This window comes from Buteo buteo, chromosome 1 (genome assembly GCF_964188355.1).
Source record: "Buteo buteo chromosome 1, bButBut1.hap1.1, whole genome shotgun sequence".
NCBI lineage: Eukaryota > Metazoa > Chordata > Aves > Accipitriformes > Accipitridae > Buteo > Buteo buteo.
Window position 1 is genome coordinate 72332702 of NC_134171.1, and position 27805 is coordinate 72360506.

General features: G+C 43.1%; 1 protein-coding gene across 1 annotated transcript; it reads right to left on the reverse strand.

The window, feature by feature from the left end:
• Positions 1–10247: 10247 nt before the first annotated feature.
• RAB33B (RAB33B, member RAS oncogene family) lies at positions 10248–20019 on the reverse strand. The gene is made up of 2 exons (XM_075036225.1): positions 19568–20019; positions 10248–13596 (listed from the first exon to the last, which is right to left on the reverse strand). Exons 1-2 carry the CDS (start codon positions 19817–19819, stop codon positions 13153–13155), a joined length of 696 nt encoding a protein of 231 aa, XP_074892326.1. The 5' UTR covers positions 19820–20019; the 3' UTR covers positions 10248–13152.
• Positions 20020–27805: the final 7786 nt, after the last annotated feature.

A 27805-nucleotide genomic window follows, 5' to 3' on the forward strand; every position in this document is an offset into this window, starting at 1 on the left:
TTGGAGATTCTCTAGAGGACCTCTTGGTCCTCTCGACCAAGGAACTACAGCTTCCAGTCAACTGCCGTCAACTCCTGAGGTACATAAAATTCTCAGGTGTACTTTGTGATTCACTTTCAGGCAGGCTTAGAGGTGTCTGTTGAGTGATTATTTTGCCCGCAGGCCTCGAGCATGAGGTGGTAGATTACTTATCCCACAATGTAGGTTGACACAGCACGTTCATTTGAACAGGGCTTGGAAAGTAAGTGCCCATCCTGAGAAAGTGCTGTGAATGGTAGGATAAGTCATGCCCACCATGAGGCATGTAACTCCAGGAATGATCTCAGATAAGATTTATCTTATTGCAGCATATAAGGTGCCTTTCCTGTTCCCAAGAGGAGAGGGAATTAAATTGTTCTTGATTATTTTTTTCTTCTAGAGACTGAAGTCTTTTTCATAACACTAGTAAAGGGACTCCAACACCTAAATGAAGACCTTCACCTGATGAAAGCACCGTACTGACAAAATGCTAGGCAGTCCTCTGAGTCGGTGCTCATCACACATGCGCGTAAAATGCCCTTGGTTCCAAAACAGCTTGCCACAGCTACATTGTCAAAAATTAGCATTATGGTATGCAGTTAATCCTGGCATATCCAAGTTAGCAAACCCTGTCCAACTTCATAGTGTCCTGGGATTGGTGAGGTGCAGAGAGGGACAGTTCGTTTCGATTAAATTATTTGTAAAAATCCTAGGAGTAAACATCTTCAAATGTTGAAGAGTTTATATCTGAAGATGTTTTACATCTTTTGTTGTACTCGAAGAGAAAAACACCCGAAGCTGCATATCAAGGAAGTCCTAGTGGACTCTGGCACACTTTGTACATAAAGTGCTTAGCAAGTTCCTCCGTTACTGACTTTTAAGATTATTAATGGTTGAGATTATAACAGGTACTCGGATGATCAAGAGAGCATCCCTAACCACCGGCCTCCCTCCACAGCCCTCCTCTGGTCATACATCGCTGCTTCTGCTGCCCGGCTTCTGCTGGCAGAATTGGCCCCCATCCCTTGGTGCTCAGGCCAGCAGCTTAACTCGGGGCTGCAGGTCCTATTCTGGCAACTAGAAGTTTGACTATCCACACGGTAGCCAAAGTCTTTCTGGCTTTGGCTCTAAATACCTTCACGTTTGCCTATGCCAACCAAAACACAGTTGGTGTCATTGCAGATGTCCGTTTGAAGGTATAGTGTATATACTATACTAAAGTAATTCAAACATTGTAATTCAAAAAGTGATGCTGTGCCTTTTTCTCTGGTATAGTGCCTGTCAGCAAGCATCAAAGCACCGAGCGTGACTACTTTCCTCATCCTCAGATGCTTCTGGCATAACTCCAAACAGTCTGTGATGAAATGTTGGGGTTTTTCTCCTTGATTAACATAAACTGCTGTTCCTGTACATTAAAAGAAAGTAAGACTCCCTGAGAGGTTATTGTGATTGCTAATAGCTAAAAGCAGTGTGGCTTTAATTCTCCTTCAGTCTAAAACAGATTTTGCCTTTGAAAGGAGTAACTTGCTACAAGTAGTTTGTCGCTAAAACGCACGGCTCAGCCGTTGCATTGTTTCTGGGTGGAAGCTACGGTCCCATCCAGAAATACTATTCTGTAACTACTCATTACAATATGAGATGGTACAGACTGAGTATAATTCAACGGTGTTCTACTGCTGGTTGAACCGAGCAATTAGCTTTTATTGCAAGCACGCAGAGGGTCCACGTCCCTAGTCCTTGTTGGAATGCGGCACTGTTTCCGTCGGCTCGGAAGGATAACTCCTGAGATGAGGGTGGGAAATCCGCCGCTGTCCTGCGGGGCAGATGCAACCAGGGCTGATGCAGGTCAGGTCCTCCTGGAACAGCTCTGAGGCACAAGCAGAGGACCCGGCCCCTTCCTCCCGGCCAGTTTGGAAAGCGGTCGACCAGTGGCGTTTAGTGACAGGCAGACCTCTGCCCGTGTGGCAGGTACTCCTTTGGCTGTGAAATAGCCTTAACAGCATATATTGAAGTATGAGTGCATAAAAGAGAAGTATGCTCTGTGCTACTTCTAAATAAAAATGTATGTAATTAATTCAGCAGCAGCTGTAAGGCCCTCGATGGCCATATTTCTTTTGACAGGCTTTCCAGTGGTGCAATCGCAGCATCGCCATCTCAATACCAGCACTTACGATCACTTACAGACACACAGTTTCACCAGTTCTTTCTACAAAAGGGGAGTTTCTAGAAAAGAAGCAGCTGCAATACGGAAATTGGTGGAAACCGAATGCCAATTTCATGTCACTCCCTCTAATTGGTTAGCATTGCAGAAAATATATTCCTGATTGCAGCTTCCAGTGCTATATTTAGTAGCCCGTTCCACATGCTAGTTACGGTGCCTTCCCAGAGCCTGCCCATATCTCCAGGGACATTTCGTGGTTTGCGTCACCCCCAGCTTTTGCTGATGGAAGTCAGATGGATTTCTGTTTATTATGCAAACACACCTCCCCACCACCTCCAGTAGAAACGGCCTCGTCGTTTGTTGCCCACAGACTTTTTCCTCATTGGCAAGATCCCAGGGACTGAGCGGACTTCCCTGTTCCTTCCCACCACCGCAAGATTTCCCCTTTGGGGTGGGCAAAAGGCCCGTGGCGGCTGGAGGGAGGTATGGTTACTCACGGCAGGGTGGCATTCGCTGTCGAGGGGTGCGTGTAGCAGCGGGTACACCTCAGCACGGTGCCTGCAGAATAATGCAAGCAAAGCCCAGGGGAAAAAAAAAAAATAGAAATTCCAGGTTCCACCTGAGCCCAGGGCTTGTTCTGCACCAAAGCACCCTGCACAGGTGGGTGCTGCGCCTTAGCCACAAGCACCTTATGCTTCACCACGAAGAAATACAAATAACTTGGCATTTTGAAGAGGAATGATAGATGCAAATATGCCTCAGTTCTCCTTGAGGCCAAACATCCAGCTTTTTTCCTGGGCGTAGTAGAAACTGCCGATCTAACCCGAGCAGCCTGCAGGCAGGACACCAGCACCTCGCTTTTGACGTGGGTTACGGACCCCCGTTATCTGGTCCCGCACAACAAAATTACACAGCCACCAAGCGCTTTGTGCTCACCTTGTGTTAGCATTATTATTTGTATTAAGTCAAAGACAAGGCATTTACGTCCAAAGCCGTTTTTCTATCTTGAGTAAGCTTAGCCAAATGTTACCTTATACCCCGATACACAGAACAAGGCGCACAAAATCCCCGGGTTATAAAAGTGGAGGCTGCCAGCCTCTCCATTAGCAGTGGCCAGAGTTAATCACAGGGTGTAATCAGAAGGTTAATCAGGGAAGCTGGTTCTGTGAGTTAATGTTCAACGAAGAGCAAAGTATTCGCTGAAGCCGTTTCCCCCTCAGAAAGGGCTCGAAGGTGCTGGGGGAGGAGGGGTCATCATCACGGTGAGGATCAGAGAACCATTTCGGGTACGTTTTTGACAACGAGCTTGTTGGGGATTTTTTTTTGGTAACTTCACTTCCAGTCTTGTAATCCAACACTTACATCGCACTTTCTGACAGGAACATTTTGCTTTTTTTCTCAGCCTCGTTGAGTAATACAACTGGTTTCAGACTGATGTGGCGTGCGCTGGACACGGTTTGCTACCAACATGTGGGTTTAGTCTCACCACCCCTCACCCCTAAGGCAGTTTGCAAGCTCCAGAGATATATAGAGATATATATCTATATCTATATCTATATGGTTGGTGCGGATCCTCCCCTGTGCTGCTGGTGCTCAGGGTCAGGGCAGTGGAAAGCAGTCAGCTTTGCTGGGCACAAATTGGAAAAAAAAAAAAAAAAAAAAAAATCACAGCTCTGCGTGCTCCATAGGCCTGCCTTTTCTAGCATGAAGTACTTGAAAACTTAAGTCAAACTTCACTATAGGTAGATGAACTGGCCTAAAATACTTTGTGTGGGGAACGACTCCAGGAATACATAGGTCTTGCTCATTAAAGAAAATAGATAAGGCACTTACTTACTTACTTACTATACAAGGGTACTAGTTTACAGCAGAATAATTACCTGGCTTGATAAAGCAAGAGTTTCTCCCCAAAGCCCTTGCTTGGTCTCAGTGACTCTGGTACAGCAGTTTCTTGCATCATCAGCCCCGCTGGCTGGCTGCTTCCCTTTCGTCCTGCAACCTGCAGCACATGCAAACGTACTGCTAAGTGAAAGCAGACAGAGCCTTGAAAGAGCTGGGAAAGGCCAGGAGTGGTAGTAATCAATCAAAATACGTATATGTTCTGAAAACAGAAAGAGGTATTGGCCTGCAGCTGAAAGGAGGAATGTTTTCTTTTCTTTATAGTCAGCAGGAAACACACCTAATGTAACTGGAGCACAGTATACACTTTTTGGAGTCAGGCTGTGTGATTTCTTGATCCTTATGGATCCCTTCCAACTTGAGATTTTTCTATGATTCTCCAGCACTAACAGTGTGTAAGTATGGGGAAAAGTCCTTGGCCTTAATGCTAACTTGAGAAGGGAAAGCCCATCAAAGCAAACAGCATTCCCCAGCCTTGCCTAGCAGCTTTTCTGTAAAGATAGCACCTGCTTTGTCCTGCACCTCTTCAGGTCAATCTAACCGAAACACACTATAAAACTCCATAGTTTCACTTGCACTTTCTGAGCTGCTGCAATAATGTCTTTTTTTTTTTTTTTTTTTTTGTAGCTACAGCTTCAGTACTACCAGAAACATGTGCGTTGTCTTTAATTGACATGACATTTATATGTCTTAATTAAAAAAAAAATACTTCAGTTTATATTTCATGTTTCATCTACTGACATCTGTTCACTGCATGTTTTTAAATACACTCATCACTTTTTTTTTAATCACTATTAGTTGCTATATATGTATATATACCATTTATACTGAAACAGTACATGCAAATATTGTCAAGCCCTTGCCCCCCCCCCGCAATAGCCATGAGACTGATTTTGGATTACTGCTGTTCTCATTTGCCAAGTTCTTTGCCCCAATCGTATCTCATAGGAGTCACATCTGTGTCTCTTATTTTGCCTTCTACAGGCAGCCTAGCAGCTTTGACTGACCCAAGTCTTTGCTACATCAAACAGCCCTTCACCTATAAAGTGTCAGCATTTAAAGCTGATGCTAGCACTGGACTCCCATGAGTGCCATGTACCACACAATCACTTCACTGCCGTAACAAAAAGTTGTAATTCTCTACACGCAGTCCCCCCTCCCTGCTCCTGCGAATAGTTGCATTACAGTGCTGAAGTATGCATCCTTACGATGCCCCAAAAATATATATGTGAATAGACATATTTTCTGGTCATCATTTTATATATATAGAACATTTATATATATTTATATATCATCATCTATCACCAAGCATAAAAATGAAATATACCTGTTCCATGAAAGCTGCAATTTTTAAACTGAATTATTTTGCTTCAGAGGCAATGTGAGAAAAGCACAACTATTGCAAGTCTTAGAAGCCAATCACAAGGGCTGCCAACATCATTGTGCTTTTTAACAGCAGCATTACAGTGACTCAGATATTAGCGCCGTATTGAAGTTAGTACTTCATGGTAGTTATGAGGATGAATAATCACATACAGGAACTTGAAAACCCCCTCTGATTAGCAAATGGTTTTTTATCTGCAGCTGAATCTAGTTGCTGAAGCCAGGAGCCCTTCATTGCCTCTGATTTATGAGTGGGTTAAAAATATCTTGAAGTAAATGGAAAAGCTGTTGCATGTATTTTAGGGTCAGTTTAATCTTTTTCTCATTGTGTGCCCTTCCTGGAACAAGCAAAGCACCGGGGGATGGAGGACTACAAAGGACAAGAAGAACATCAGAGCAGCCAAGAACGTCAACCCCTATCTTCACCTTTCTGCAACGGCCCCAAAGCCAAACCTGCCTCGGGGAGGACATCAGCCTTGCCTGGAGAGGCACCGGCAGCTGAGGCAGGGCTGAGGGGTGTCCCCTGGGTGGGCAGCGGCTGGAGAGCACGGCCGGCCAGGCTTTACTAGCCAAAAGCCAAAAAAAAACCCCCCAAAACCCCAACCCCAAATGCTTAGGAACGAGTATATGTGCAGGGTCAGCACATAACACACCTTCCCCTACTCCATAACCAACTATTTGTAGCTTGGAGCTCACCTCCCACCCATTTAGCCACGTGCAAAAAGAAATTCTCTTGCGTTAACATGTATAGATTTTTTTCTTAAACCTCCAGAAAATCCTAGCAGTCCCACCATCCCGTGGCCAGGACTTCCAGTTTAACTGTGGTGCACAAAAGACAACATAATTTTCCTTCAATTTGTCTTCTTTCACCTTCACTCGGCAGCACTAAGCTTCGGTTGATTTTTTTTTTCCCCTGCCCCCCTTGATGAAGGCTGAAGATAAGGTTTTAAAATGCATTCAGCATTACCGACATCCCGATGTTAGCCTGCTGCCACATAGGGAGGGGGGAAAATAAGAGAGCTGAAGGAAAAACTCTCCAGCTCCAGGCATCTGCACTCAAAGTGACAACCAAAACTCCATTAGGCCACATGGGAGAGGAAAAACCATCTTCAAACACGGCCGCTGCTTTACGACACGTGATTTTTAGATGCACAGTGTGATGTTTTTGAAAGTAAATAACTAAAAATATTCATTAAGAGGGAGTTTACCATATTGCCTCACAACAGAGCCTTTTTTTCTGCCTGTGACCTTTTCAAAGGAGCAATGCAAACAGTAAAAAATAATTAAAAAAGGAAGTACTGAGCTAAGATCATGGTCTTATGACTCTTCATACGCTCACATTCACACTAGTAGCCTCTTCCTTTTTATTTAATACCTCTGTGTGTGTGTGTGCACGTGTGTGTGCACGTGTGCATGAAAAATACAGGCTGTAATCACAGAGGGTCTGTAGGCTCCGTGTTGTTGTGATTTTACCATTGTGATTTTGTCTACTTATGGCTGGATCTATGCAACACTTCTCTGATTGTCAGGGGTTCGATGGCATCTGAAACAGAAAGTCTATTTAAAAAGAAGCTTATAAGCTGTTAAAAAGACAACACTTATCCTTTTTTTTGAATTTGACACTCTGTATACCTCCTACTGAAAAACATTAGTATTAGTAGAAAGAAAAAAAACCCCACCATTATCTTCCAAAATGAAGATCTGACGATCTAATGTACTGCTTTTACACGCAAACACAGAGGCAGGACTGCAGTGCTCTAACGAGAGTTACTTGTTTTAAAGCAGCACCTGACAGAAAGATGGATTATGACAGGCAGATAAAAGAAGAGAGAGGCGCCTTGAGCTCTTCAGTGTTGTCAAATAAATACAGTTCCTTTTCCTTGATTCTCTGGGAGCAAGTAATTACCTGAAGATTCTGATGGGGTGGTTGTTATTGGTTTTAAATATGTAAACAAAGTCTGTTTTTGAACTCCACCTCTTAATGGAAACACAGACTGTGAGACCCAAGTGCACCCTACAGGTTTCAAAATAAGATGCAAGCAGACAGGAATCCAAAACGTGTGCCCTGCCTCACCATTTTTTGGTTTTTTTGTTTTTTTTTTTTAAGACTGTCCGTTTATTTCGAAACCAATTTTATTATAATTAATTTTGGGGAAGAGAGAACTGGCTACTTCTTTTTGAATGTTTGATGCTGGCAATACCAGCTCTCATACACCTGATAGTAAAGAGAGTTGCAAGTTCTGCTACCTCCCACCCCCCTCAAAAAAAAAAAAAAAAAAAAAAAGAGGGGGAGAGGGGGAGAGCAGCACATTTGTTAACTGCTGGGTTGCCTTCTGAGCTGAGGGAGGTGAAGCTGCTATGGCTGCTGTAGCTAAAGGCACCGAACAGCCTTTTCCACTGAGGTGAGCGCAGCCCAAGCCTGGACCACTTCTCCTGGTACTGAAATCGTGCGTGCACTACTCAGCCCGCTTGTCCGGCGACTCTATCTGACATCCTTGCCCTTAGTTGCAACTACAAGCCACGTTTCTGGTCAGTGATCACCACTGTACCTCAGACCCCAGGCTTCAGTCACGTTACATCAATCCCGGGTTGGTTTTCAGGGGTGAGAAGAACAGGATGGGGAGAGGATTATGAGTTCCTTGAAATGATCGTTGGTCTTGGTGGGAAATTTGCTTTTCATTCATTTTAAATGATTAACTAAGCATTCTATCATTCAAGATTCACATTAACCAGAGGTGATTCAGCAAAGGCAGAAAACCATATGTGTAGCTAATACCCGCATGGAGCAGGATTATGCACCCCAGTCAGTGTCCCTGGATGGGTAGCAGCTTTTACATATGCCTGCCTTTGGGCTCTGGAAATATCTTCCTGAACTACAAGGAGCTGCCTTCAGCAAGTGCTTGAATAGGTGTCAGCCTCTGCGACGCTGATGTTGTAGCTGGGAGGCTGTACAGAGCCCAGTGAATTCCAGGACGTCACTGGAAACCAGCAGCAATTCTTTCCCTCTCAATGTCGCTTCACAGCCCTCGCTGATGCCGGCGTTCAGCCGGCTGAATGAAAGGCCTCCTTCGGGCCTCCGGTGTCAACAGATGGAAAAAAAAACCAAAAACCCAACCCTCAAACTCAAAACAGCATTTGGATTTTATTTTCTGAGTCCTAGAGTAATGTCCATTTCTAATGTTAGTTACAGCTTCAGATTTAAGATTACATGTTTGTGTTGAGTTGCATAGAAAACCAGACTGCCATTTTAAAAGTAACATTACTATTACTTCAAAATGACATGTGGCTCTACTTTTTATCTGGGAATTGAGATGCTATGAAACATTGGTCAATGGCCTTGAAAGCAGGGCTCTGGAAAAAAACACCTTTAGAACTATATATTCATATGGAAGTGAAAACATTCACCGAGGGGACAAGGCATATGACTTCCAACGAATTTATAAAAGCAGCAAGTTAGCAGATGATCAGTCAGGGAAAATGTTAGTGCAGGGTTACAATTTAAAGATGAAAATTGTGCTGCATCATACAGGATGAATCACAAATCTTTGACCAGCTGAAAAACAGAGGGGCTGCCCTCCCAGCACATGATCAAATGCTGGGGGAGACAAGGACAAAACCAGCAATTTTTGGTCCAAGAGTGCTCAAAGCCATAGGCAAGCATGATATTGATCAATTTTGTCTTTATGCAAAGCTGCAGTGTTTCAGAGAAAACAGTTACTGATGTTTTCACTGCTGTCCGGTTTTGCGGATTCCAGGTGGGAAAGCCCCTGTGCGTCGCAGAGGAAGGTGGTAAACGGCAAAGAGGGAGCAGGAGGCAGGGCTGCCTCTACCTTAACTCTTGTATGGACTCCCACGTTACTCCCTTCCACCAAAGTCAGAACTTAACTTATTCTTAGATCATTGAGCCATACTTTAGAGATGAAATAAGACTGAAGTGAAAGATAATACTTTAATTAGGGGTCCTCATCTACTCTCACTACATCCGGAAAGCCGTCTTTTAAAATAATAGGTTTATAAAGCTGGAAAAAAAATGACAAGGGTGGAGCTATATAATCTTTCAAATTCTTTAATGACTATGTACTTTAGACCCCTTACTGGATCAGCAATTTTTTGCTTTGGCGAGATTACAGTACACGTAAAATCCCCATGTATTCTGATCCTTCTTGGCTATAGCATCATGATGAAGACATGAGACATAAAAAAACCCCAAACAACAAGGAAACCCTAATGTGCAGCAAGTATATGCGTGAACACTAGGACGCATCTAGAGTTTGTATGTTGGCCTCTTGCCTTCCTAACTCGAAAGTCGCTTCCTTCCTAAGCGGTTTGATGATAAAGCTAGTGTCAATCCAGGACAAGGGCTCACAACTGCATCGCACTGTTGGTAGTCTACCACGGTCCATTCTGCTCGTTCCCAGTGTCCAAAAGCAGAGGGTATACACGTTCAACGGGCACGTTTTTTAATCATTCAGCAGAATTACTGGCCCGTGTGCGCGGTGATGACTGCAATCATATTTAAAGACACAAATCATCTCTAAAAGGTGTTTTACCTTTGTGTTTGTAATACACTATTAAGTGTGGAACTAGAAGAGGAGCACAACTAGGACAGCAGGGAAACAGTACATAACACAAATGATTTGAGAGTTCCTTTGTGGGGAAAGGGCTATGATATTTACCAAAAAGCCAGCTTAATTGGAATTGAAGCCTTGCTGTGCATGTGCATTCATACACATAGGGAAACCTCCAAGACTGACTTTTGAGATAACACAGAAATCCCACTTGTATGTGAAGTTTAGAGCTTTTATTTCTGAACATGAGGTGAGACTAAGAGAAGAGTAGTGGAGAAGACTCCTTTAGCATTCTGACATACATTCAAGGGTCAGTAGTTCCTAGTTTTAAAACTGTTGTATCACTTCCCAGTCTTCTGGAATCTGAAATAAATCCCAAACATGCCTCTGAATCATCAGGTGGCTGCCACAGCTCAGAGCCATCACAAGAAAGCACTGACAGTAGTCCAAGTACTGTGACAGTCTTTCACAAAACTGTCACCCACACATACAGAAACTAGAACTCCTTTTTCTCCCTGATAGTTTTTTTTTTTTAATGGATTTTACCACAAGAAATTATATCATAATTCCTAGCACAATTATCGAAAACAAGTGATAACAGTTTGTGGCAAAGCCAGTTTATTAGGTCTCTGGGATTGTGTCTTGCCCTCCCCCCAACACATACAAAATAACCCAACTTTACAATTTGGTAAAGTGAAAATACATATACAAAGTGTTCAGTACTTTTGACATCAATTTTGTGGGCAGAACATTACCACTGAAAGCCAGGAAGCATATTGAATCCTGCATTAATAACCACGTTACCTTTATGGCAGAACCATTAAAACATGCTTTGTGCTGAAGACAAAATTACATACTTAAACATTACTTCCACACAGTTTTAATGACGAGGGCCCTTATTTACAGGTTGTGAATAACATAAAACTTAACAAATTTGCAGATGGTTGATATCAAATTTAACAGTAACATTGTAGCTACATAATTTCCTTTACCTCAACCCCCAACCTGACTGACTGACTTCGGAATTCTTCATTCTGTTTTTTTAATTAAAAAAAAAAAAAAAAGAACATTTGCTGACATACTTATTATACAAATAGTTAAGATGGATCCTTTTGAGAAAAAGGATTAAGGACATGAGTGAAAAACAAATTGCCCAAGAGGACTGTAAACCATATTTATTTACAATAGTATACACATAAATTTAAGATCAATCCTTTTCTTAAAAAAATCATTAAGGACACTAGTGTTAAAAAGCTGATTGTTTCTTAAAGGACTGTAAACCAAATTCTAGTCGTGTAAGGTTCAGAGTGAATACAAAAGTTCCCTTTTACAAATGTTTCCTAAACAAAATTACTGTCACAGTTGTAGTAGCTTTATACAGGAAAAAATACTACCTTTTGTTTAGATTCTTTTTAAGCATCTTAATCATATTAGACGAAATTGAATGCTCTTTCTAAATCTAGAAAAAAGTCAATGCATTTTTCTTTTGTCAGTATAACTTGCAATAGAATTACACCTTATTAATTGTAATAGTTTAAATAATATTAGTTACTGTGTTTCAATAATTTGTTTCTAATGTGATCACTAGGGTCGCAGCTTCTGAACTGGCCCTTTTGTATAGTTTCCAGTCAGCATCACACACTACACATTGCAAATCAAAAATCTTCATTTTTACGTCAATTCCTTTAAAAACTAAGTCACAAAACATTGTTTGATATGGTATATGAAGTCATAGATTATGTTCCATGGCTTACATTTCACTTTACGTAATTACGTGCAACCTAGCACCATTTTTATTATGAAACTTGACCTTCAGACAGAACTGAAATAAAATGGCTGCAGTTATGAGAACACAGAAGGTTCTAGAGGAGTAATTTCCCTCATCTGACCCAACACATTACTAACTCACATTAGAAATGCCAAGGGTGCCCCCCATAGAGACACGACATTACACGAGCAGGTTGTAGCTCAAAAATCTGTAACAGATGATGTATTTAGCAGATTCTCTCCATATTTCAAGATCTAATTTATTTTGTATTCAGAAGTATTTTAAGAAAGTCCCATATTCCTAACATTTTGTCCTAAGCATTTCCATCCCTAAAATATGTTAGCAAGTTAGTTGTAAAAAGCTTTTTCCAAGATATTGAAAAGCATTCATTATCACCAAAATCCTCTGAAATCCCTACCTTTGAAAACCAGTATGCTTTTGCCAACTTCACTCAATCTTTTATTTACTTATCTGTTTTTACTTAGCCTGGGACACTCAATTCCAATACAGCATCTTTAGAAATAAGTCCTCATTGAAGTTTCAGTAAGGTCAGAGAAGTTAGGACAGTTATAGTCCCAAATTTACCCCAAATCCTGTGCTACCGTACTTTCCGTAAGAAGGAATGCATAGTTTACTTTTACATGCTAATTATGAAAAATTAATGAAGTCTTAAGTATCAAATAATTGTCTAGAGGTAGGGACAAGTTTGTCAATTCTCTTACCATTGCCATGAAGAAACAGACAAAGTTTACAGTGGAATGACAAGCCAAAAGCTAGCAGTTTGCACCTACACTGGCAGCGCAAACTTTATCTGACAGTCCTGTTTTCATTTTGGTTTGTTTGTTTGTTTGTTTGTTTAATAAAAAGGTACTTGCTTAGCAATTTGCTAGCAGTCACCAAATATTCCTTCATACACCAAAAATCTGCCTGCTCGCTGACCCAAAAATCAAGCTATCTGGCTGTCACAAAACACCTTCTCCTACATTATTCCAATGCAAGTAGCAACCAAAAATGTAAGTAAACTGGCTTACTATTTATAAACTTACCACAAGCGATGAAAATAATCTCAGGCAGCAAGAGCTCAAGTAGAATTGCTTTGTCAAAACTTCACCTGAAAGTTTACTTTTCCATATATTTATAGTGAAACTTCAGTAATTCAGAAAGTACAATTACAAAGTGCAAGAACATGAGATGGGCACATCCACACCAGGGAAAAAAACAAAAAACCAAAAAACAACCACATTAAAGTGCCAAAGAGATTCGCTATAACTGCTACCAAAACCTGGAACTTTGCCAAGATCGTAATTTTGAAGCATTTGCAAACAAGACAAGGTGATAGCTGATAATAACGTGATTTAACACCAGCAGGTCATGGCAGGTTTTGGTTCAGGCTTTATATGTATTTCATCGCGATCGAGGGGTTGACTAAGCATTAATGGCTTGTGACTTTTAAGCTTGTGAGCCAGTGTCATAAATATGGCCTCCACATGGTCATTGTCATTGGGGTTTTTGGCAGAGGTTTCAAACAATGGCATACTGTGAGTATCAGCAAACTTCTGGGCCAAGTCCGTAGGTACCTGAATAGCACTTCTCAGGTCACATTTATTTCCAACAAGAATCCGTGGTATATCATTGGTAAGAAGGTGCTGTTTGCATTCCTCTATCCACGATGGCAGACTGTGAAAACTGGCAATGTTTGTCATATCATATACAAACACAACAGCATGTACATTCCTGTAATAGTGCTGCACCATGCTCTTTCTGAAGCGCTCCTGGCCTGCCGTATCCCATAGCTGGATCTGAAAAAGGAAAGACAACGAGAGAAAAAAAATGGTTTATTACTCATGTTGGAAAATAATACAAATCACCTGTAGCTAGGGGAGTCACACGATCACAGAAATCCACTCTTCTGAATTAATCATACTGAAAAGTTTGTGCTGAAGAAAACTGTTGCTTTTACACAATTTCAGAAACTTTTGCTTTCAAAGCTGCTCAGAACTGAAGCCAGGAAGAAACGATGATGCAACTTGATCACAAATGCAAATTTCTGAAAGTTTACTGGAGCATGTATTTTTAAAGTTTTTTACAAAAACAAATCCTGAAGTCTGACGATACCACTTTTATTTGAAAAACAACATGTATTTCACAGCACAACTCTCAGCTGACATGATTTTTTTATTGCCAAAAATAACATCATCTTCCCCAAAAGTTTTGTTCTTAGCCAGAAGTTAACTGCCTATTGTGGTACCATATAAAAGTAGGAAGAAATCAAACCATGCATGAATAACACCACCAACAACAAAAACAAGACAAAGAAATCTTTCTCTGCAGTTTATCTATTGGAATCAAACCCTCCTGTGATGAACCTCTAACTTAAGCTTACTTAATGCTTAAACTGGGACCATACTGTGGTTTGTAGTATCAAAGCATGCATAAAAGGGGAAAAAAAAAAAAAGGCATAAACTCCCTGTTAGCTTAGCATGCTACTGTTGTTTCCAGGTACACATCATTCTATCCTAAATAGACCGAACATATTTGTTTGAAGCCTAGTCAGTGCAACAGACAAAAAAACACTCAGAACTTTCAAACTTCTCGGGTCCAGATTAAAACAAAACAAAACAAGCCTTGAAGCACAAGCAGATGTAAGCAATAATAAAAAACTTTAAATGCATCGATCATCCCGGTATAATGGAAGCTTGGAGTCCTCAGATGCATAGACTACACTACAGAATTGTGCACTTATCAGACACAGTGATATTTTAACAAACTTGCTCTCCAGGAGACATGGGACTGCAATAGACAGCAGTCAGAGCCAGTTCACCGACAACACTAGATTGACTGTACACTGTAAGAAATAAACTAGTGTGTGGCTCTTATCACACACACCTTAGTGATGGTGTTAACACTGAAAGACAACATTCAATTTCTTGGATCCAACCTGAGTCCTAGCTTCCTGTCTGTCCTGTACAGCTGATCCCTGACGGCTGAGGCAGTTTGATTAGTACTTCAGCTTTTCACTTTTGAGCAGAAAATGTCAGAAAGAAATGTCTCCTCCCTGGGAACAAAAGGAGAGGTTTTTTCAGACTCAGAACTCAAGGAATCTTAAATGTTCTGTAAACGATGAAGGTAAATTTAAAATTCAATCTGTTCTCATGAAAGGTACAGACCATATCTTCCCTTGATGAACTCGTTCTCCTATTACCATAGTTCTGCATTCCTTTGATCCAAATGTTTTAGTAAAACTTATTTAGAAATTGCAAGTGTCTTGAAAGTTGCCTTGTTTACCATTTTTACCAGTGACTTTGATATTAAAAAAAAAAGGAAACCCAAGTGCCAGGGAAATTTGCCGATGGCTAGAAGCTAAGGTGCATCACTGATAGAGAGGAGGATTACAGTATCACATCAAATTCTTTTTGAAAGCTAGAACAGTAGAAATAGGGTGAAACTTCTGAATAGAAGCAGATGCAAGTCTTGATAACAGTGACTAATAATAAAGACTTTTCCTGTAAGTACAGGATTCATCACTTTAGAAATTATTAACACGGATGACGATCCAGATACACGAGTCAATCACAGGACATTATGAATCACTAGTGTGATAGAGTGAAGGAAAAAGAATAAGTGATGTTTCAGGATGGTGTGACTTTTTCTGCAATATTATGTTCAATCCTGGTCACCCATCCTTGAGAAAAACTCAGATTGGAGCAGGTGGAAATGGCAGTTACTGGTTTCATCAGGGGAACTAAGAATTTACAGAAAATCAGAACAGCTTGGCTTCTGTAGCCTAGTCCAGTTATCTGCAGCTTCTGATCCACAGACCTACAAAGATCCATGTGCTGCTTCTAAAAGAGTCATTAAAATTATTAAGAAAAGCAAGGCAAGTCACCCTACCCTCTGATCGCAGAAAATGGTAGTCAGTTGTAATCCATCTCATTTTAGAGCAAATATCCGCTTTTTGCCAATGGTATTACACTCTAAACACAATTGACTGCATCTCCATGGTCTGTTAAAAAAGAGTCTAGACAATCAGATTAAATACGGGCACCTAAATTTGGATAAGATTAATTCACCTACCCAGATGAGAGATACTTCTAGTTCTATGTACGTATAAAACATTATGAAGACTCATTATGAAAATATCAAGAGACTTATGGAAAATTCTCATTAATTTGGAATTTGACAAATCAAGAGAAAAGAAAGAAGCACAGACTGAAGTAATCCTTACGTTCAGACAACATAATGTTAAGGAATCACTATAGATAACTTTGGAAAATGCTGTATCAAATTAATGTAAAAAGAGGGAGCTCATTTTCACAGGCAGCTGTGAGCTTATACTTCTCTCCCCACCTCATTCACAGAGCAGAAATCAGTCATGCTTCAGTCAAGCACAGATCCGCAAGTCTATTGCCAGCCTTGGGTAGAGAAGGGGAAATTAAATTAAAGGTTAACATATCTTCCAAGCTAAGCTTGAACTACAGTTCCTCCTAAATTTTATTTAGATGCAGCTTTCAAGCTTGAAGGGTTATTATCTCAAATTAAAAATGTTAATATTCTTGGCATGGAATCATTTGTACTGAGAGGCAAATCCTTCCCCGCAATTGAAAATTTCACACTTTAGAAGTTGCTTTTTTCCTCTTACCAGGTGAACTTGAGGAGACCATTCCATTTCTGCCTCCCCCCCCACCCCCCATATTTGCTCCACTGAAAAACAACACTGAAAACGTTCACGTTAATAATGATAATTCATCAATGCACATCTAAGATTACTGTTTCATTATTAGCTCAATACCATCCATCTTCAAGGGAGCACATTTTTTATGATAGCCCTTTAAAACGTGTGATTTGAAAACTTGGTTTAACAGCATAATTCAGCTAATAAAACTGTGGACAGAATCACTTCATCACACTCCCTAGGAAAGACAAATGGTACTTAAATATATTGACTCAGCTATCACCTCCCACCTTCCGACTCCTTTTTGTGGATCCAGAGAGGCTGTTTTCTAAACAAGGACTCCCTCAGCATGAGTGGTTTATAACACACTGGTAAAAACATGACTGGCCTTTATAAAGATAAAATGCCTCCTTTGACAAGATATGGGCAAAAAAAAAAACACTTGAAGAGCTCAAAGATATAGAACATGATGTTTGGACTTTCTTCTTTGAATTTCATTTGCATCCTTTGCTCTTTTAATGTAGGTCACTAAAGAGTGACATCATTGTTTTCTTCGATTTTCAATGCTTAGATCAATGTAGGAAGAGGAAAATTTAGAATGCAAAAAATTAATTTGTGGAAAATTTTGATTTATTCACCACATCTAGGCATCGATGTTTCATACGAAGCTGTTAGCCTACTGTACAAGCTACAAAGGAATACACTTGCCCCTATGTCTTGGAATTCTACATAATTCCTGTGTGGGAGACCCCCAGCAAGAAGAACTGTGCTCGTGTTCCTGCCAATGACACAGCATTTTTCCAGATGCGAGGGAAATGCTCAGTACTGTAGCAGCACAAGAATGACCATCCAGCTGGCTGGGGGAAGGGAGAAGAGAGAAAGAGAAGACAGTACTTTATAATCTCCTTCAATGCAAGAGGAAAAATTCTCTCAGGGCACAGCAAGAACAGCAGTAATTCAATTCAGCTGAGCTTCTCTCCTTCCTGGTTCAACAGGCATTGCTGGAGCTCACTGCTACAAGCAAGAAAGGTGAAGATGAGCGAGAGGAGGTGGCAAAAGCCCCAAACTGGTGCATACTTGATGACACACAGCATCCCCCTAAGAGCTAGAGTCCTGGCCATAATGATGTTTATTCCTTTTAAAGCTGAAACAGAACTTCCTATAAAACAATGTGTCTCAAAAGAGCCCCCTTTGGTTCTCCACCTCCCTCAACCAGAACTGGTATATTCAACAGGTAATATTCTCAAGAACACAGCAAAACAACCTACCACAACATATATAACAAAATGGCACAATAACCTATGCAAAGCATCTCAGAACTGTGGATTAGGCTATATTCTTCTTCACTTCTCTCTAACAACAGCCAGGCATAATCCACAGGTGGTGAAAATGCCAGTCAATAAGATGGTGCTGACAAGAAGACATCCCTCAGGAGGTTCTCTCCTCCGTCATGGATAGCAACAGACCAAGGAGTACAAATCTCAGCTGTTAGCCAAAGAAGTGCTATTCAATGGTTTTATAAAGAAAAAGTGTAACAAAGACTCTGACTCATTTTTCTTTTTTAGTTAAAAAGAAGGATATGAGGCGAAAAAAACCCCACAAGAGAAGGAAAGCAAATGGACTTATATGCCCTCCACAATTTCTTTAATCAGTAAGCAAGGAAAAACTATAGCTTTCAGCTACATGACTGTAAGCTGCAATTACAAAACCTGGTGGTAATAAATGCAAAAGTACAATTCCAAGACTACTGTTACTCCTTTTTTCTACACATTATTAAACTTTGCTCTTAGAAACAAACTGTAATACCGAAGTAGAAGGGGATTCTGTTTAAAACCATGTTACACCTAATAAACAAACTGCATTTGTAAGCAGCTAGTAGTCTAATCTGCAAATGACTGTTAGGATCACCACTGGCATTTATGCATCTACCAGGCAGACTAGGTATGTTTCATATACTTTTAAAAATTTGCTTTACAGTGCAGAGAAGGGAAAAGAGCATTTTTTTCCTCCTATCCAATTTTTCACTAAATTTAGTTTTGTAAGACTAAGCTTCAGCTAAACCTATAATCAGAATAAAGACCAACAGTCCAATGTGAGCTAGGCATCCAACCTGTCACTGTCCAGTTCTGTACCCCATTTGCCTAAACATGCAGCAATCGTAACAGAACCCTAAAAAGAAAAAATAAAAAAAAATAATCAGAAGTTGTAACACATTGCTATCACTGACACAGCAGTTTGCTCCTGAAAGATGCTCAATTTCTTCTTAAGGGGACATTTTTAAAGCAAAACGCTCTTAACAGTGGCATCTGCGTAGCTTTCTGGACTTGAAGGTTAAACCAATTAAGCGTGATTCTTGATAAACACAGGAGCAGAATTTCTGGAAGGCAACAAGCTACTGACACCGGGCACAGCCAACGCTAAAATACTGGTAAGTAAGAGATCTACCTAGAAGCCCACTTTAAGGAGAAGTTATCGATCAACACCTGCCAAAAGCTGTGCAAAGGTTTGGCCTACGGTGGGAACTCTTCACCATCATAGAAACCTGCACAGGAATTCTATTTCCACCAGAAGCAAGGCAAAGTAGCTTTAAACGAAGTTGCAGAGCAGACACAGCCGAGGCTACGGGCTACGCGACAGAAACCACAGTGAACTTCTGGGGTATGGAAGCGCCACACGAGAGCCTACGAACCCTGCCGTGCAGCTCCACACCTGCCAGGGCCACCGCGGCCAGGGAGGCCGGGATGCCCAGTCCTCACGCCGACCCCCCGGGCCTTCGGAGGGAAGGCCCTGCAGGCGCTGGCAGAGGCTCACCAGCCCCGACCCGTCAGCACCCGCATCTTCCTCTCCTCCCGCTTCTCCTGCTCTCCCGGCCGCCGCCTACAGCGCCCGGAGCCCCATCCCAGGCCGGGCCCGCTCCCTCCTGTCAGCAGCTGGGTCGGGGGGGGGGGGGGGCAAGGCCGGCCCGCAGGGCGGACGGAGGCCGGCACCGGGCCGCGGCGGGCAGCGCTCCCAGCGCCGGCGGCCTCGCCCGGGGCTCTCGCAGGGCCCGATCACGGAGGCGGGGAGTGGGGCTCGGCCTGGCCCCGTCCCGGCGGTACCTTGATGCGCTCGCCGTCGATGGTAACGGCGCGCTCGCGGAAGTCCACGCCGATGGTGGCCTCGGTGCGCTGGGGGAAGCGGCCGGCGCAGAAGCGGTAGGTGAGGCACGTCTTCCCCACGTTGGAGTCCCCGATGACGATGATCTTGAAGATGCGGGAGCGGGCGGGGGGCAGCCCGCCGCCGGCGACCGCGCCGCTGCTCGTCAGGCTCAGCTCCAGCGAGGACTCCAGGTCGGCCGCCGCGGCCATCATCGCTCCGGGGGCGGGGGGGGACGGGGACGGGACGACGGGACGGACACCGGGCGGAGCGCCTCAGGGACGGCGACGGCGGCGGCGACCGCCCCGCTCTCCTCCCTCCCGCGCGGCGCAGGGCCGCGCGCCCCGCGGCCCGTTAAACCGCCGCCCCGGGGAAGGGAAACGGCCGCTCAACAGCGCCCGCGCGCCGCGCCAACCGCCACGTCACGTCGCGGCGCCTCGCCCCGTCCCCGCCTCATCGGCTGGGGAGCGGTCTCGCGAGAGGATGGGGGCGCGAGCGGCCGCCGGGGGGAGCCCCTCGCCCGCCCGCCCGCGGTCCGTGAGGCGAAGGGCCGGGGAGCCGGGGGAGGGGAACGGCAGCTTCCCCCCTGCCGCCGCGTCGCCGGTTTTGTGGCGGTGACTCGGGCACCGGCGGGGGCTCGGGAAGCGGGGTGTGCCCGTAAGGCCCCGGCCAGGCGCCCGTGAGGGAAGCGGGCTGCCCCTTCCCGCCTGTGCCCGGGGAGCACCTCCGCCGGCGGGTTGCATTTGTCGAGTAGTTTACGTGGGTGACGAATAAACGCGGGCGAGAGGCCTAGCCGGCGTGCCCGAAATGAGACGAGGAAGGCCGGGATCGCTGAGGAAGGATGTTTTTTAATGGCGGGGAGTATTTTCTGTGGTAGTTCTGTGAGGCAAGCTGGTGGCGTGATGCCGGCGGCCCAGCCCTCTGGCTCGGGCGCTGCCGAACTTGGCAGTTCCCCAGGCCGGGGGCTGCTGCGGGGCAGCCTGCCCGTGGTGCTCGGCAGGTGTTCTGTGGAGGCTGCGTCGGCGCTCTGTGGCGTGGCAAGGGGCGAGCGGGTCTTGGCCAACCCCTGTGCCCTTGCTGCGCGCCAGCCTGACCGTTCCGCTGTCAGTTACAGTAATGAGACGGCAGCAAGTTCATCCCTGACAGGGAGACACGTGGACCGAAAGTGATTGACCTGTCTCGCCATAGGAGGGGAAGTATGGCATTGCCGTAAGAATCTGTTAATAAACTCACCAAGGGCATCAGCCTAGGAGAGAGGTAGGATGGAGACATCAAGTTTAAGCAATGTCAGCTAGCAAAAAATCTTTAAAAGAGTTTAACCCCTACACTGAAAAGCAAATGTAGATTGCAGTAATTGAGAGAACTCTTACCCTAACAGTGGCTCTCTGGCCTACAGACTGATAGCTGAGCCAGGATTCCTAAGGTTTGGATCAGACACCTAATAATAGCCACTGGGAGTCCTCCTCCTTATCCTTTTACGCATGCTTCTGACCACTCGGGCCTTCTGCCTGCACAGATAAGAAATGTTATCCTTGGATCATTGCTCCCTGTAGAGCAACTGTCATGTGGTTGAAGGATAGTGCTTTGAGCAGCCTGTCATTGCTGATATGTAAAAACAATGGGCTAGATTAAATAAAACACCCTGAGTTCAGAGCAACTTCAGTTACAGTGCCCATCTTAGTTCTTGTTACTCCTTCCCCCTCCCTCGGACCAACCTAAGGGAAGATTGTAGAGAAGCACCTCCACCCTGTAGTCCTCTTCTGAGAGAAGATACCTTCATTTATGCTGTCAAGTAACTTATTTGCCCATCTGTCAAAGAAGAGGAGTAATTTTGTTCCGGTGTGAAAGTAAGATTAAAGGAAGGCAAGGAGGTTGCGCCACCCTTGAGTTCTTACTGTCCCTTCTACAGAATTGCTCCTTTTTGCAGCCAGAATGTAAAATGTGTTTGGATGAGGAGAGGGAGCACAAGCAATCATGTCTCTGTAGCCTAATGATTAAAGAAGTAGAGAAATCCTAATTCTAGTGGGGGATGCTGTGATTTGGGCTCTGGCTAGCATGCTAAAAGGAGACTTTAAACAGCTGTTTGGCAGGATCTGCCTACTGCTCATTTAGCTGAGTTTGACCTAGGTTATCCCAACAGGGCCAAAGTGAGTTATAATTAGATCTGAGCTCTTCAACAGCTCTTAACATCTTTTATTTCAACAACTAAGACTTTAAATGACAGAATCTATACACCATCTAGTGGCCGAAGGCATTCTTACTCATTAATTTTTTATACCCTGCTAATTTTACACTGACACCCCCAACACCTTGCCCGTGAATTTGCCTCTCAATACTGACAACAGCCACCCTAGTTTCTGTTTTGTTAGCCATAAGACAGGCAGAACCACCTTCAGGGGGATGCTCTGGAACACAGCAGAAAGAATAGACTTGAAGTAAATACCTTCTGAGAGTTTAAATATTCTCCCAGATGTGGACAATATGTAAAGATTTTGCTCAGGGTTTCTGGGTACAGAAAGTGAAGTACTCTTTACTGAAAGAGTAAAGTACTCTTTACTTAAAAGAAGGCACGGTTGTTCCAGGAGACAAAATAAAATCCTGAGTGCAGTTAATGAAGCTCCTCACTCACTTAAGGTTTCTTAGTAGTACTCAGCATTTGCCCGCTCGTCTTGCAGCAGCTTGCCTTAGCTTGAGCTAGTGAAAGTACAAGGGGGAAATTTAACTGTCCTTTTTGAACTTCCCTATTACTCCAGTCATGAGACTTCCTGATCAGCCTTAACAAATCAGTAAGAAATCAGTGATTTGGCATGAGACCACTTCACCCATCCCACCCGTTCCTCCTTTCTCCAGTAAAGCTGTCCCTCCAGAGCAGGAGTTTTGGGGGAAGGTGGCTTCCCATCAAGAGGACAGCAGTCACTGTCTGTTCTGCGCTTGGTGGCCTGATGCCACTGCCCTTCCGAATTGTGGTAAGATGGAGATGGAAAAGTCAGTTGATTTACATGGGCAGATACGTGCAAACTTTCATAGTTTCAGCCAGAATTCCTAAGCTGTGTAGAGATTGCTTAAATCTCTAAGTTGTGTACGTGACAAAATTCCAGTGTGTCAAAACAGAATTTTTTCATGGGAATGTATTTTTCGTGACTAAAATTCTCCCAGGAGAGTGTTGGGTGATTCAGAATGGCATGTCTGGTCAGACCCAGAGCAGGAAAGTAGGAATAGGTGATAGCTAAAATGCATCAGATCCAGAAAATCAAATTTCAGTTTTCAGTCCCATCACAGGGACTTGACCCAGGGTCTCGCATACTGGGTCAATGCCCCAAGGACGGGCCGGCTGGCTGTTAAGTGCAGACCTACCTCTGTCTCCTCACTGAACTGCTCTATTCCGCATGCCCTGCCAACCAGACCAGAAATCCCCAAATCCCGTTCTGCAGAACAGCAGGTAGAACACGCACTGTTTTCAAATCCATTTGAGGCTGAGAGATATGTGTCCCACAGCAATCAACAATTAATTGCTAGCCGCACATTTCAGCTGAAGGATAGCAGAAAATTCGTGTATGCTGGGTATGCTGCACATCCATTAATGGTAAAAGTCAAAACTTCCTGTTTTCCAGCCCAATGGCCTTCAGCACACATCATTTAGTCCATCTGGCAGTAGCTCACCAGGAGGACAAACTATGTTTCTATCAGGTATAGCCTGGGAAGGATGAAACTAGATTACATGTGAAGAGATTCGTGTAAACAACTGCTTTAAGTTTGTGGCCTGCTGACTTTTGCGTATGTGAACCCATGCAAAACTGATGCAGTGTCTTTCTGGTATGACAATTACAACTGTTCCTGCATGGCTGGAGCAAAAATCCAGCTAGTCTGCTCTCCTGCCTGCTGTGGCAAGTGGAAGCTTACAGGAAGACTACAAGAAGAAGGGGAGAAGAGAGCCTGTTTTTACACCCTCATGACTTCTGCTGATCCGTGGTAAGGGATCTCACAAACAGAAATTGTATCAAAACTGCTCTGTTGAAAGTCTGCCTTTGTATAAGAACAAATATTCCTGATACACTTCACCTGTAAGTTAAAAATTATCTTAAAACTTATTTTAAAGTTGATCCTTTCACTGATTTAAAGTGCTCTACCAACAGCTGTAAAGTAGAAAATCTATTTGTTTTTAAAGCACCTTTTGAACTTAAAATATATCACAACATTATAGAGTTCTCTTTTTGAATGATTATTATTTTGCAGTGCCTACATAAGAGCAGCTTACAAATACACTTAATAGCTTGAAGGATTTTTTAATCGATCTGTGCAGCTTTTGCACAGAAATTCTCGGTACAGTTAAGTCAGAAGTACAACAAACTAGGTAACTCTTGCTTTTTAAGCATAAAAAAAATTTAAAAATTAACTTGTATGACGTTGAACTCCAAACAGGAGTGAAAAGTCAATGAACAGTGAAAGTTATTGGTACGTGGTAAAATTTCTTTCCAGCTTTCTTTGTAGGGAACATTCACGCTAGTATTTGAACGGGATTCATGCATCTTCTGTAATGACTTCTTCTCACTCTGAAGGGTGCTTATCTTAGAGCAACAAGTGCACAGGAGTTATTCTAAAGTAAAAAAAAAAAATATCAGCAGTAAAGCCCTGTCTTTTAATTCCACAGCAAGGTAAATAACTGATGCCTCAACAACCCCGATCCACAGTGGCCGAGGTATTCTGTTTTCCCTGTGATTTTCTACCTCGGGATATTTTATGCCACTTGGTTGCCCTGAGGTGAAGTACACAGCCCTTTTTCAGCAGAGAAAGCCAGCCCTGGATAAAAAGTGCTAGGTTACAGTGTTTTCCGAATACGAGCCAGAACAGCACATTCCAAAATTTTGAGAGAGGTTTTCAATGCTACAGGAACAATGTCAGTTAACATCTTCCCAATTGCTCTCCTATTTCCCCCTTGCTAGGGGCACAGCAAGGCAGCTGCAGCTGCCTCGTTAGTACTGCAGTGGGTGGAACTGCACTCCTGGAAATCCCCACGAAGCAAAGTGCTTTGGGATGTGGCCAAAGAAAGTTAGAGGTACAGTATTTCCTTGCAAATTCTCTATAAAGAGGAGGAGGATCTTACAATTCCTTGGAGGTCCTCAGCCGTGGAACAGTAGGCTGCAGGGCCAGATCTTCCTAATTAGTGACGGATTAAAAAATGATGGCTAATGCAGTAACTCCCATGCAGGGAGATCTCAGGAGAATCTTGGCTTAAGTCACTTTTCTATAAGCTATTTCAGTGTAGTACTGGAAATTTCATCACTTCGGATACATATGTAGGGATAAAGATGTTGATTAGATCATTACATTTCATCCAGCACAGATTATTTCTGGATGTTCCTTTCTAATATGTTTGGAGACCAGCAAATATAGTTGAATTTATTTATAGTAACAGAATAAATTAAAAATTCTTCTTGCTATATAAGCATTTGAAAAAGCTTTTGCTTTTCGTCTTTTGCAAGGACAAATACTTCTAATATGCTGTCGGATGTGTTCAGTGAATGGATGTACAAGAGCCTAAGTTCACAGTTATTTTTATTTAGCAGATGTAGAAGTTTCTACGGAAGGAGATTCTGAAAATAGTTACAAGTCTGTGGACTTGCTCAGCATTTCAAGAACAGTCATTTCTGTCTTCCCTTGAAGACATATTTTAACTTATCAGTCCCATGAAAACGCGGACTGTTCAATACCTAAAAATTATGTCTACTGGGTTTTAAGTTAAGGAACAAATTAGGAAAAAAGGCTAAGACTGTCTCATGTTGCTTGTTATTTTCTGAACGGATCAAAAAGTTTCCAGGCATGTCCTTTTGATCCTGGTAGTTTAATGACAGGCTGTTTCGAAATGCTTTCAATATTTCTGCAGAGATACTGGACCTCTGACTTCTGAATTCCTCTGGTGGCTTTGTCCTTTTGTGCGAGGCCTCACATCCTCCATTTTTGCAGGGAGAAGTCCTGTGGTTTTGCAAGGGAAAGTTCTGCTATGGTAAGACCTGACTCTGCAAGTCTAAGAAGAGTTTGACCTCCCATTAACATGTTCCTTTACAATAAAATACAGATGACAAATGTTGCAGCAACAACGGACAGCTTTTTAGGAGATAGGATTTAAGGACCCTGTATGTCAGGTTCTTAAAGCAGACTGGAAAAGCAAGTATCAACATACCCTGTTGAAATCACAAAGACAAATGTCTCATCTGTCTTTGAATTGAAATAAAGTTTTGACACAGCTGCTTTTACTGCTAGTTACTGGAATGTGACTTTCTCATTCACTTCTGTGCCCTTGTTCTTGTCAAAACTATAAAACTAAAAGCTTTAAGGAAATTAAAAGAAAGAAAAGTTTTTCCATTTCTGGCTTATGCTTGGATTTTATTCTCATTGCATACTTGATGAGAGATTGGGGCTTTGATGTTCCAATCAGTGCATGCTTTAGGTTGTCTGGATGATAATAATAGGCCTCATGCACTGGGCATAACATCATAGTCTTTGTCTGACAGAAACCTTACAGCCCCTGCCGTGAGAATCCCCTGCCAAAATGGGCAGAAAAAACCTGGACCCTTAGTGCTAAAGGCAGCATCTGCAGCTTTATAAGTGATAGTTTAATAGGAGCACCCACTTGACATCCTACTCATAGGAATGGGAATGGCCGCAGGATTGCATCTTCAGTGCTTGAAACACTGCTTGGCCATTTGGGTCTGTACAGAAATGTAACATCACACAGCTCTTGGATGACAGTGACTGAAATAATGAGCTGTTTGGCCTATCTAGGTAGCTGAGGTGATAATTGAATCACTTCTGTGTCAAGAGCTTATCACTGAAACGCAGGCTCTCCTCACAAAGCTGTACCAACGCTGCCTACGGATCCCCGCTCTGGCGCTGGGCATGCCCTCTGCCTCGTTGGGCTGACTTACCAGAAAACCAAACGGGGAGCATTTTGACAGCAGGGGTGCAGACAGCGCCAGTGGGCAGCAAAGCTATTCTGAAGCATTTCGATCTGCCAAGTGTGTGTTAAGCCAAAAGCCGTATCCGTGCTTTCTCAGTCCCTGCAAAGCCCAAGGGCTTTCTGCATGTCCCAAAGCAGCACTGCAGAAAGGTTCATCAAATGTCACGAAGCTTCTATATTTACCTGTCTGCACCATGGCTCCCGATAAATCATTCCCGGGCAGCAAAAAAATCCAGTTGTACTGTGCTCTGCCAACGATTTGCCCGCATGTGTAAGCTCCAGGTTGAAGCCCTTGAGCCCCAGGACTTTGTTTGATGTGAGGATATATTGTGCATTTTATTTTCTGGCAACAGGTTTTTCTTCAAATAGTATGATATCAGAGTGTGGTTTTGTTACTTATATCTGCAAGAATAAGCTTGCTTCCTTCTTTTCCCAGGCTCTCATTTGTTATCAAGGTGTCGTGGTTTAACCCCAGCCAGCAACTATGCACCATGCAGCCGCTCACTCACTCCCCCACCCACCCAGTGGGATGGGGGAGAAAATCGGGAAAAGAAGTAAAACTCATGGGTTGAGATAAGAATGGTTTAATAGAACAGAAAAGAAGAAACTAATAATGACAACGATAACACTAATAAAATGACAACAGTAGTAATAAAAGGATTGGAAGGTACAAATGATGCACAATGCAATTGCTCACCACCTGCCAATCGACACCCAGTTAGCCCCCGAGCGGTGATCCCCCATCCCCACTCCCCCCAGTTTATATACTGGGCATGACGTCCCATGGTATGAAATACCCCTTTGGCCAGTTTGGGTCAGCTGCCCTGGCTGTGTCCTGTGCCAACTTCTTGTGCCCCTCCAGCTTTCTCGCTGGCTGGGCTTGAGAAGCTGAAAAATTCTTGACTTTAGTCTAAACACTACTTAGCAACAACTGAAAACATCAGTGTTATCAACATTCTTTGCATACTGAACTCAAAACATAGCACTGTACCAGCTACTAGGAAGACAATTAACTCTATCCCAACTGAAACCAGGACACAAGGGCATAGTCCTGCTTCCGTTTTAATTAAAACATTGAATAAAAACATCCCACCGATGAACAAAACTGGGAACTCTCCCCACTTCAGTCCCTTTTGGTAAAATCCCACTTACATCAGCAACTTCAGTTTTGTTTTCAGCATGAGTAAGTTTGAGGGTTCCAATAAAATCAACATCACCTTTACAAACAGCAAACCATTTCTCTGCT

Bases quoted from the DNA above. Each gene is read 5' to 3' on its own strand.
- RAB33B (XM_075036225.1), bottom strand. From the start codon at position 19,819: ATGATGGCCGCGGCGGCCGACCTGGAGTCCTCGCTGGAGCTGAGCCTG. The intron at 13,597-19,567 runs GTACCGCCGGGA...TTCCTTTTTCAG, and splicing joins TCGACGGCGAGCGCATCAAG to ATCCAGCTATGGGATACGGC.